The sequence below is a fragment of the Montipora foliosa genome, chromosome 6 (genome assembly GCF_036669935.1).
Source record: "Montipora foliosa isolate CH-2021 chromosome 6, ASM3666993v2, whole genome shotgun sequence".
In the NCBI taxonomy this organism is placed as follows: domain Eukaryota; kingdom Metazoa; phylum Cnidaria; class Anthozoa; order Scleractinia; family Acroporidae; genus Montipora; species Montipora foliosa.
This window is the reverse complement of record NC_090874.1, coordinates 52,754,472-52,765,424: the sequence shown is the minus strand read 5'-3', so window position 1 is coordinate 52,765,424 and position 10,953 is coordinate 52,754,472. Positions and strand designations below refer to the sequence as shown.

The 10,953-nt window shown below is 39.6% G+C and overlaps 1 protein-coding gene across 2 annotated transcripts in view; it reads right to left on the bottom strand.

Moving 5' to 3' along the window:
* Positions 1 to 10,397, bottom strand: part of LOC138005879 (neuropeptide receptor 22-like) — a 10,769-nt gene extending 372 nt beyond the window's left edge. Inside the window, exons 1-6 of one of the 2 annotated variants that reach the window (XM_068852056.1) lie at positions 10,258 to 10,397; positions 7,578 to 7,756; positions 5,306 to 5,544; positions 3,352 to 3,423; positions 3,128 to 3,199; positions 1 to 1,948 (exon numbers count right to left, since the gene is read on the bottom strand). The exon at positions 1 to 1,948 is cut by the window's left edge and continues 372 nt beyond it. In XM_068852056.1, the coding sequence (XP_068708157.1) occupies positions 547 to 1,948; positions 3,128 to 3,199; positions 3,352 to 3,423; positions 5,306 to 5,529 (1,770 nt within the window). In that variant the 5' untranslated portion in view covers positions 5,530 to 5,544; positions 7,578 to 7,756; positions 10,258 to 10,397 and the 3' untranslated portion in view covers positions 1 to 546. Of the gene's footprint in view, positions 1,949 to 3,127; positions 3,200 to 3,351; positions 3,424 to 5,305; positions 5,545 to 7,577; positions 7,757 to 9,895; positions 10,238 to 10,257 lie in introns of those variants that run through there. The other variant, XM_068852055.1, reaches the window with a different exon arrangement.
* Between the last annotated feature and the right edge of the window lie 556 nt (positions 10,398 to 10,953).

Below are 10,953 nucleotides of genomic sequence, written 5' to 3'. Positions count from 1 at the left end.
GCTAATGTTATTCTGGTACTTATTCCGAGCTCCTTCGTAAGAAGAAGAGCGCCAAAAAGATCACAACGCTCAATGTCCGTATGTGGCAATATCTTTGATGCGCAGAAATAGCTTGTAACGTAACATATGTGGCGCAATGCTGAAGTTCTGCACTGCATACTGTGGCAAGTCTATAGCGATACTCGCCGTTACGTCACCTGTTGGCATTGATTTGCCAACCAGAGATCTATTGGCTGTCGAAACAAAGGTTCTTTTGTTCTGTGCTTGGAAAAAATTGAATGTGAAAGGAATTGTTTATAAACAGTGAGTATTGCTAGTGCACTTTAGTGAAGTTGTAATCGTTCATAATGATGATGTTTATACGATCAGCCTTGTAGCTTTCAGCTGGGCTTTCTTTTGCAGCAGCTTATTGAGCTTCAGCGCTCAGTTTTCCTTTGAAAAAGCGTGGTTGAATGTACAATTTCGCCCAAATCAAGTTTTCTATCTACCCAACCCAGATTCCCGCTCAGACTGAATCGCATTACAGCTTCGACTCATGGCCGAAGTTCACTTGCTGTAGCTAGTCATCCTGTAAAGTACTACTTGTGATGAAGCCGTGTTTATTTGAGAAGCTGACTGGGTTCTTTCACTGAGCTGACTATTCACAAACGAAGCTCGTAGATTCACTTGGAGAGATCCCAAGACTCTCCTTATCTGCTTTACAAACCGCTCTTGCCTGAACGCACAGAGGATTGGATTAATGCAAGAATTAAACCCAAGACAAGCAAAAGGAAACCAGAAGCCAAATATAAAAAGCAACTGTGTGTTTGAGTCAGTGTCCAGTTCAATTCTTTTGTGAATATTCTTTGCGGGAACCAACGTTATTATCAGAATCAACGGGATCAACAACAGCAGAAAATTGGTTGTAACAAGGAGGGCGATTTTCTTGAAGATGGCCGCTTCCCGTTTAATACCAACGTTATCGCCTGATCTGCGGACGGAAATGAAGATTGCCACGTATAATGGAATGTTTATGAGGTAGAGGGCAGTAAGAATACTTGGGCAGATGAGGAATGTGTTTTCTTCCCTCGCAACTGGGAAACTGCACATCATCGTTACTGTGACGGAAAGATTGAGGACTTCAAAAAGAGGTGATAGCCCGTACAGCAGAGATAGAATCCAGAAGGAAACTATACTAGCGAAAGCAGCTTTCCTGCTCAGGCGACGATTTGGATTCATGCAGTAAACTATTGAATAAAATTTTTCCACTGTGAGAAGAAGGGAGGTCGCTGCCGCCACGCATTGTGCAGACGTAAAGATCGCAGTTGAAAACTTGCATAACCCTTCCCGCTCAAAAACAAATTTCTTTCCCGGATTGGCGATCATGTCCGGGAGCATGTTAAAAATGTTCAAATCTCCAATAATCACGGAGTAAACTCCCATAAGAAGATCACAGAAGGCCATGTTGGCGATAAGAAGCATGGACGTCGAATTTCGAAGTGATCTCGCGGAGAAAACGGTCAGTAGAACAATCAGGTTAAGAAGCATTGCGACCGCGCCCAAAACGAATGAGCTATAAAACAGTTTTTGAGGAATACCCGCCACTCTTTCTTTTCCTTTTCTGTCAGGGTCTATTATCTTCTGGAGGGAACATTTCCAATGGGCTTCACTGGATCTGTTGTTGCAAAAGTATGGATAAAATCCGAACTGCGCAAATTCCTCTGCTTGTTCCTTTCCTTCCAAGCCGGGTGTATACGGATGAGAGTAGTTTCTCTTGACCAAGTTGTACAAATCACAGTTAGAGCAATCCTTACTCCAAGTAACGCCATGAATAATGTCAAGTGATGGAGTTTCTAAAATATTCTCTCGAGGAATCCAAACGGTTCCAGTCACAAATAGTTCCAGAAGGTTTGGAAGCCTATCCTTGACGCCTCCTTCCCAGCGTTTCAGGGGATTAAAGCTAAAATCTCTGTAAAACAAAGCAAGGATCACAGCGTTAACAGGGGATTTCAGTTGCTGGTTGGAAACTTCTCGTTCCCGAGGTTTCAGAATACTTTTGTCAAGCACCACGACAAACGCACAGGCGAAGTGAAGGTCCGTTTAGTTCATTATTGAAAACGTCGGCAACAATCATTGTTTTATCTTTCCGATACTGCACACGGTACGGAGCGACCAGAAGATCACGATTCTCGGGCTAATCTGGCAGAGGAAGTTATCCTCAGCGCTGACCAAAACAATCGCGGCCTCATGGGCTTACGTAAATGTTGTCCAAAGTAATAGGTGATTGAATGAAAAATTCTCGTCAAAGACTTAACCAAACAAAGAATAAGACTATAGCAACTGCAAGATCGTGCTGCTAACTGCAGTGTTTGAGTGTTAAGTTTAGAGTTTCGTCATCAGTTTCACGTCAATTAGTACCGATTTCTTGTATCTTTTTTTGTTACTTTCTCTTTGTTTTTATTCTCAGTAGCACTTTCGCTCGCATCTTTCGTCTTGTGCCGTCATTTACACCAAATCGTCTTAGTTTTGAATTCATTCAGCCTTCTGTTATATAAACCTAGGCTTTTTATTTAGATGTTCTTTTTCCGCAGTCACGTTACTCGCAAATTTAAATGAGTTTGTCGCTCTGCAGCAGTCCTCTAATCTTTCTTCACAATCTCTGAAGTTTCCGTAACAATGTAAGTGTTTAATTTGTAGCTTCCTGTAGCCGTATTTCTTTTATCCAGCTTCACTACTATATTATTTACGTGTTGTAACTTTTTATACCACCTGTAACTATTCCCAAAACTACACGAATAACTTCACCCATCCCTAATTCCACATCTTCATTTATACACATCAAATAAAGCTTTCCTTTTTATAACCGTGGTGTTAGAATGTTACGTGAGCAAGTGCTTTTAGAAGTTATACTAACTCTCTATAAAGCTGAAGTGCTTAGGACTAGCTGCGTGCGTTCGTCTTCAGGAAAGATTATTTAACTTGCGTGGCAAGATAAAAATCAACTTTTGACGTTGAAACTGGTCTAGTCATAATACTTGGGCTATGCCAATCAAAAAATGTCTTGTAACGTCTAAAGTCAAAAGCTGCTTTTTTGATTTGAACTAAAAACAAAAAGAGCAAACTACAATTGAACGAATTTTTTACTTACAGAAATTTCAAATTAGGGAGTGTGCCAAAGTCACAATCCTTGATAATGGAGATGGAGTTGTGGGCAAGTGAACTGAAAATAAAAGGAAGCAAGAATATTTACTCGTGGGTGAAAATAACCTTGTTGATTGGGTTGAGAGGACAAAATGAGCAATTGGCAGTGAAAGTTGATGATAATGATGACGATGATGATGAGTGGGGGAAGGGCCAGGCGATGGAACTTACAGGTTTGTTAATTGACGCTGATTCCACAGAAACATCTTGGGCACACTCAGAAGATCGTTCTTCGACAAATCTCTTTTAAGTAAAAATAGTGAAAATACATCATCAGAAATGTATATAAAAAAGAACGATTGAAAGACAGAACGAATACATGATTTAATTAATTGACGAATGAATGAAGGAACAAAAATATGAACAAAGGAATGAAGAAAGGAAAAAGCGGGAGCTCATCAATGAGCGCCTCTGTCGCCACTAATTCCTTGAGTCAACCCTTTCCCAAGTAAATGTATTTTTAGGAACAGGTTTTTCCCCCGAAAAGTATTATATTCCCCTTGAGGCTGAGAGCGATAGCTTTGCTTTGATTGACTTTTACAACAGTGCTCTTGCTGAATCTTCCAAGGATGGGGGGGGGGGGGGGAGGGGGGGGGAAGGGGGTTCATAAATAAATAAATCTACTTGGGAAAGGGATTACTCCAAGGCCAAGCATTGGATATAGAGAATCCCCTTCAAGTTGATGAGTTCCTGGAAAAATGAGGGAATGAATTGCTGAATAAACGAAGGAAGGAGCGAATTAATGAATAAACGAACGAGCGAACATATACGAATGAAAAAGTGGAGAAAAGAATGAGTGATTGAAATAAATGAATAAACTTTTATTTAAGGGTCAAGTTCTTTTAGCGCTGGGGTACTCTTTGGGGGATACCTAACATAGAAATCAACTGAAATCAGGGTCAAATAGAGTGTCGAAAGCAATCGGCGAATTGCTTTGGTTTTGCATCACCTCAATTGGTGATTGGTTTAAAGTTCTCGCGTCAGTTTTTCATCCAATCAGAAGTGAAACCAAAACCAATCGTAGCTCGCGCGTGCAAATCTTCCCGCGCTTTGTGTCGGCTACGTGTAATTATTTCGAGTTTTGATTGGTTTACTGGATTGCCCCCGTCCCTTTTGATTGGCCAAGGTAATTGTTTTGGTTTTACCCTACTCGATCGAAACTCGATCTATTTGTTTCTGAGGAGAGTGGAAAAAAATTATCGGAGCAGAGTAGAGATCCAACAAACGCAACCCACATATATAACGCAAGGTCTGGGAATCGAACACGGGCGATATTGGTGCATAGGATGTGAGCCCGAGTGTTCTAACCACTTTGCCAACACTGCTGCCCGTTTTCTTATAGAGCGCTGCTTCACGTAGGGCCCCCCCCCTTCCTCCAAGCCAAAACCTAAACCTCTTTTACTACATAGAGCGAGTTTCAATCGAGTGTCATAAAACCAAAACCAAAATAATTACTTTGGCCAATCAAAAAGGACGGAGACAATCCAGTAAACCAATCAAAACTCAAAGTAATTACACGTAGCCGACACAAAGCGCGGGAAAATGTGCACGCGCGAGCCACGATTGGTTTTGGTTTCGCTTCTGATTGGTTGAAAAAATGGCGCGAGAAGTTTGAACCAATCACTGAGAGAAGTAATGCAAAACCAAAGCAATCGCTAATTACTTTCGACACTCACTTGAAAACCGCTCTATTGGCCCTGATGTCTTTTAGATGGAAAAATTTTACCGAGACACGACAAAACAGTCGACGCACCTTCTTTTAGCTTTAGTTCCTTATCTAGCCCCGATCGACTACACGAGAAGATATCGATTATATGACTTTATACAGTTCGTCATACCGGACTGAAAAATTCCTGCCCTGCTGGCTCCTATCTGTCTGGAATTTTCCTCCTGTATACAGGAAATTTCTGTTTTCGTCCAGGTTGTGCGGTACATGTTCTGCTTTGCGCAGGATAGCTTAATTCGAACCTGGACGAGCAATTGGACCTGGACTTTACACATGGAATTGCATTTTTTAATCTTGGACATAAGTTCAGAAGGATAGGCTAAAATACTTTCAGTGATCTATTCCTAGGCTACCATATCACATAAAATAATACGTTGACAATCAAATGTGCATCCTTACAGTGTTTCAAAAAGAATAAATGGTGTTGGTGGTAGAAAGGAACCATTCAGATGACAGGTGGCATTCCAGTATCCGTTTGGTAAAAATGTACAGTCACATCTTTTATCGCCACATTTTCTAAGTTGGTTGGACGGGACGCTGGAGTTATTGGTTCCCCGGACACGAGTCCTCAATAAAAGTAGCATAAAACTGGAAAGCATAATTTGAAACACAATCTTTCTCATCCGGAGAGCTGTTGGCTGAAATGAAAGACGAAAATTGTTTATTCGTGGAGGAATTTGATTAATGTAACATCATAAATACTTTTGTCCTTTGGCCATTTCAATTTCAGCAGGAAAAGAAAACAAACAGCGGTTACAAACATTTTCATTTTATACTTGACGTTTCGTATGTTGCAACATACATCATCAGAAGTGACGGTAACAGTTTTAACCGTCACTTCTGATGATGTATGTTGCAACATACGAAACGTCAAGTATAAAATGAAAATGTTTGTAACCGCGTTTGTTTTCTTTTCCTGTTGATTAATGTAATTTCCACCCATCTCTTTCTGGGTTAGGGTTAGAACGTGTCAACCAAAAGAGACTTAATTTCTCACATTAAAACGCGAGAAATTCAATTAACCTAGCTTTTCGTATTGCCAAGACAGAAAGAAGTACAAGCATTTAAAGTAGTACAATGATCAAAAAATCATTTCCTTTTTTTCTTCAGATTCTGAAAGCGTGTTTGCTTAACACCTAACTAGCAAAATTTTGAGCTTTGAGTTTTATCCAAAGGCTGTGTTTTAAGTTTTGGATTTCACGGTCCGCCATTACTCACGTTCAAAACTGGCCGATTGGACCTCAGAGGGTTGGATCAAGAGAAAATGACGTCATTTACTCACTAGCTTAAAATTTCAGCGTGTAAACGCAATTTATTACATATGCAAAACACGGGTTTAAAAGTCTGAAAGCCCGAAACTCCCGTGCTGCATATTAATTCGGCCGCGTACACACGCATTGCATTCTCAAACTAGTGAGTCTTTGACGTCATTTTCTCCTCCACCCAGCTCTCTCAAGATTTTAAAGTTAGTAATGGCGGACCAATAAATAAGAAAATTCCAGTTAAAATGAACAGGTGTCTCTTTAAAATCAGAACTTAAAACTTGGGTCAGTTAGTGTTTAGTTAACATAGTTTTGAAATCCAAAGAAAAAAAGAGAATTGTTTTTTTGGTCGTAGTACCACTTTAAAACCTTCACTGAAACCGGTGTTGTTTTCATTGGCTAAACGATATGTGGTATAAGAGATGCATGCAAAATGTAGGTACACGTATTACATTTACCTCAGAGCCAAACACACAAAAAAATCGATTAAATTCTCTTTAAAATGTTTCACGATACGCAAAAAAGACAAAGACATGAGAACCAAAAATAATCACTCGCAAAATTTTATCATGAAGAATGACAATAACTGAAGAGGAACGTGAAGAACATCTGTTTAAGAAGCGTATAGGTAGTGCGCTACTATCGGACCTAGAGGCTGTCGATTAGATTCTCGGTGAATTAAACATAGACCCAAGCTATAACAGGAACAATAATAATAATAATGATAATAATAATAATAATAATAATAATAATAATAATATATTATTATTATTATTATTATTATTATTATTAAAACTAATGATGATGACGATGCGATGTTTGCATCTTCGCTTGATTTTTCAGTTTTAATGAATGAAAAATAAAAAAATTGCAAAAGTAACGAAACAGTGATCATTTTTCATCGAAATAACAGACGTCTTGTACAAGGCGAATGAGAGGCACAATGCCTTGTACAAGGCACAAGGCAAAAGACGTCTTGCACAAGGTGAATGTCCTTCCATATCATGGCCCGAGTTTGTGTTTCCCTTGTTCCGCCGCCTTAGATGTCACCCAGGCGTTCAGTTACCCAGTTATGGTAAATAACTGCCTATCAACAGCTAAAGCAACCCGGGCTGATGATACAAGCTACAATGTGATGCAAATGTAACATGTTACAACTGCATGCAGTACAAACAAAGTGCTTCACGTTTCTTTCTTGCTGCACTTGCAATTGCTCGACTCGCGGCATTAAAATTTTTCATTGTATTCAGGCTTGCCTGGAGTTCAATTCTCAATCTGCCCTAAGATCGCCTCCTCTCTGCTTACTCCAGAACTTAACCACTAAACGGAGCAAGGGCGGAGGTTCCAGAAGTAAAGGATGTAATAACGCCATTGAATAAAATAACCTGACATTTCCAGTTTTTACTTACCACACGTCTTTTCAGCACTTAATACGTTCGATTGTGTGCGAGCAATTCAAAGGCCAAGCTCCTGATGAAACGCCTTAGGTAGCTCAGACAGTATGCTTCTTTTTGGGACCAAACACTCCTGTAGTAGCCGTAAGGGACAGACCACAGGGTCAACTGATTCTGGTTGCAATATCTTTAGCCTTTTAAATAATTGAATCAAAAACATAATATTATTGTTTTCATGTTATTATCATAGAGAAGATTATGATCAGCTAAGTGTTTTCGTTGCATTTTAACTTGTCATCCAGCTGGTTCCGTGTCCTTTGAACAAAACAAAACAAAAAGGTGTCATTATAGATATTTACTTAATGCTGTGTCTGCCCGCTGGCTGGAATAAATAAGATCGAACGTCGTATTTGTAGTATTCATTAGATCACCGTCAGCTAAATCAGCGCTTGCACTTCATTACGATTGCCGTATTTCTTTTTTCTGAATCTGCCATTTTGTCGAATGTCGAGAGTCGAGGGTAACCTTTCGGGGGTCCAGGATTCATTGCCGAGTGTCGGGGCCAGACGGAAAGTAAACTAATATAATGTGTAAATCTTCCGTCTGGTCGGTAATCTTTTCATCACCATTAATTTAATTGGGTGGCCGATCTAATCTCATTGTAACTCACATGAATCTTCTCCATGATTTCCTGGCTGAGGCAATTTCACTTCCAATAGTGAAAAAAAACACTGATGCCACCTCGCTTCCGTTTTTTTGTTATAGGGTATGCCTTAATAAACAGGTTTTCTTAAGTGCAACAAACGTCATGTCATGACTGAAGTATTTAATTGTATTCTGTTTTATTCAATCAACTTTTCCACAGGCAGGGTGGCGCGCTAAAGCAGCGGGGAGCCAATTTAACTAAATTTACAATTTACACTCGGCGTTCCTAGTATTATTTGGTATCAGATTAATTATCGCCCCATTTTAGAGCAACGGTGTCTTAAGCTTTTTGGTTCAAGAACTGAGATATTGCTCATTTTTCCTGAGTGGTTACGTGATATACCGGTGTTGTGGCCTCTAGACGCGGCCTTCCATCGTTTTCTTCAGTGATTGTTTACTTCATGACAAGCAGTATTGCATTTAAAGTAGCCCAGAGGCAAAGCTTAAAGCGCAGCCAGCCTACGCTTTTGGTGGATCGAGTCAGATGGATAACGAAAATAAATTGTAAACTAAGACGTTTGCCCGTTGTTAAATTCTAATTTTTTTATGACAGGTGTACCCGACTAAATGCTTTCGTTAGATATCTGTTCGTGAAAATCAAATGGTCTCAGTTTTTCTGACTTTACGTTGCATAAATAAGACTTTGCACAATTGCAACCGCGGAACTACCCTGCGAGCAGAGTCTCTTCCCGACTTATCTAGGAAGATCGAAAGAGACTCTGCTCGCAGGGTACCGCGGAACTGATTCGATGAGTTGTTTTCGCAATTTTTGGCACCCAAAATATACTGATAGCACGTTTGCTTGCCCCTAAGTTTGTTAGTTTATGTAGCTTCCAGGTAAAAGGATCATGGAAGGGAAAATTATATTCCCTAGAATTTTTCAAACACTTTAATATTCTCTGCCAGGAGCTACGAAATTCACGCAGATCAAGTTTCTCTGGTTGATTAAGTATGTCTTAAACAGTTTTCAGCCGGCGACTAATGAGTAAGAGCCGATCGCAAAGCGCTGCATGTGCTGGGAGACAGCGCCACATCATCCATTATATATCACAATCTAACATGAAAACAATAATATAATCTACAAAAAATCTAAGGTTTTTTTGTTTAACTCTGTATCCGGCAGAGAACTGCATATTGTACTAAGACATGCATGCATATGACAGGGAACTGCACCCAATTTTGAGTAATAACCCGGCACAATCCATGCTTAAAACTTTTGGGGGTTTTCTATGTATGTGTTAATCTCTTACCATGGTTTCAAGTTAAAATTAAAGCATCTTAATTTTAGCCGACCCCTCTTAGCCCTGTACTGTTTTGAACAGATAGTCTTAATTCTCACGCTGAAAATGTCGAGGGAATTTATATTTTTGAAAGTGACTTAAAAAAGGAATCTCTACTTCTTTTCGTTAGGTTGTGTATAATTTAAAATTGACAATTTTGAGTCTTTTTAAGACTAAATCCCGATTCAGTCAGCTAGAGCAAATGATGAGAGAGAGTATTTCGAGGACAAGGTGAGTTTGTACATCACGTAATTGCTTTCGCCGGTTAAATTGATCTCATCGTTTTTACTGCTATATGCTACAGAAATAAGACCGGATGAAATAATTTTTTGGCGACACAGCTCTCACCTGTAGTTCGGATTCTCTGATTTTCTAAGGTGACAAAAACTAGCGACAGCATCCACTTTAAATATGATGAATTCGGCTCGGCGCTCTTCAATCAAGTGTGAAGTTCTAATGAAAGCCGCCTTTATGAGTAGGAAATAGGTCAACTTAACCTGACAAGATTGCTTTTACGTACCGCATTAGAAGCAGCAAAAATGATAGGCAAATGGCATTTTGCATCAAGTTTGCACATTTCTTGTTACTTCTGAAATGTGTGTCGCAAAGTCCCGGCAATTTACACCACCATTGTAAGTGCGGCTTAAAATGTCATTTCCGGAAAGGAATTTTTAAGGAAAACTACCAGTGCAAAACACTTATTACTTCACCTTTTAAAATGAAATGTTGACGTTCCAATAATTCTCCCAGATTTTGTTGTGAAGTAATAAATGTCCTTCTCTATACCCGATTGCACAGCTGCTGTAAATGATTTTTGAACTCGGCCCAAATTAATTTCGAGGCAGAAAAGTTGGCAGTCGTTGCCGCCATTGGGGGTAAACTTACAGCTAATTAAACCTGACTGTGAAGAACCGTGCAGTGTGCGCCAAAGGGCAGGGCGGGTTTCGGTCCGAATTTGCAGTCACTTTCTTCCAGTACAGAATGAAAAGGAAAAAAAACAGTAATCACTCCTCGAGTCCAAACCATTCATTTTTTCTCGTTACCTTTGTTGATGTTGTGCGACACCTCTGAACTATCAATTCTGGCCACTCTACCGAATCGCTTGATCAAATCGAGAAAATTCAAATATTTAACATTGTAAGATAATATAAGGGAAAAAAGGAAATTTATTAGCTAAAGCACACTTTGAAAAGCCGACAGAGGGCTAACTAACAACTACATTGCTTAGACCGTTTAACGAATTAGTAACAAAAGGGAAGTAGTCCGCGTAAATGAGATTTTGCCTTCTTTTCGATTTGAAGTTAAAACTCCGAGCAACCTCAATTGGCATTCTTCAAACCTGCCTATCAGGAAGTATACATGCAAGTGAGGGAAAGTTGTATTAGTCGGTTAGGTTTTCTTTATTT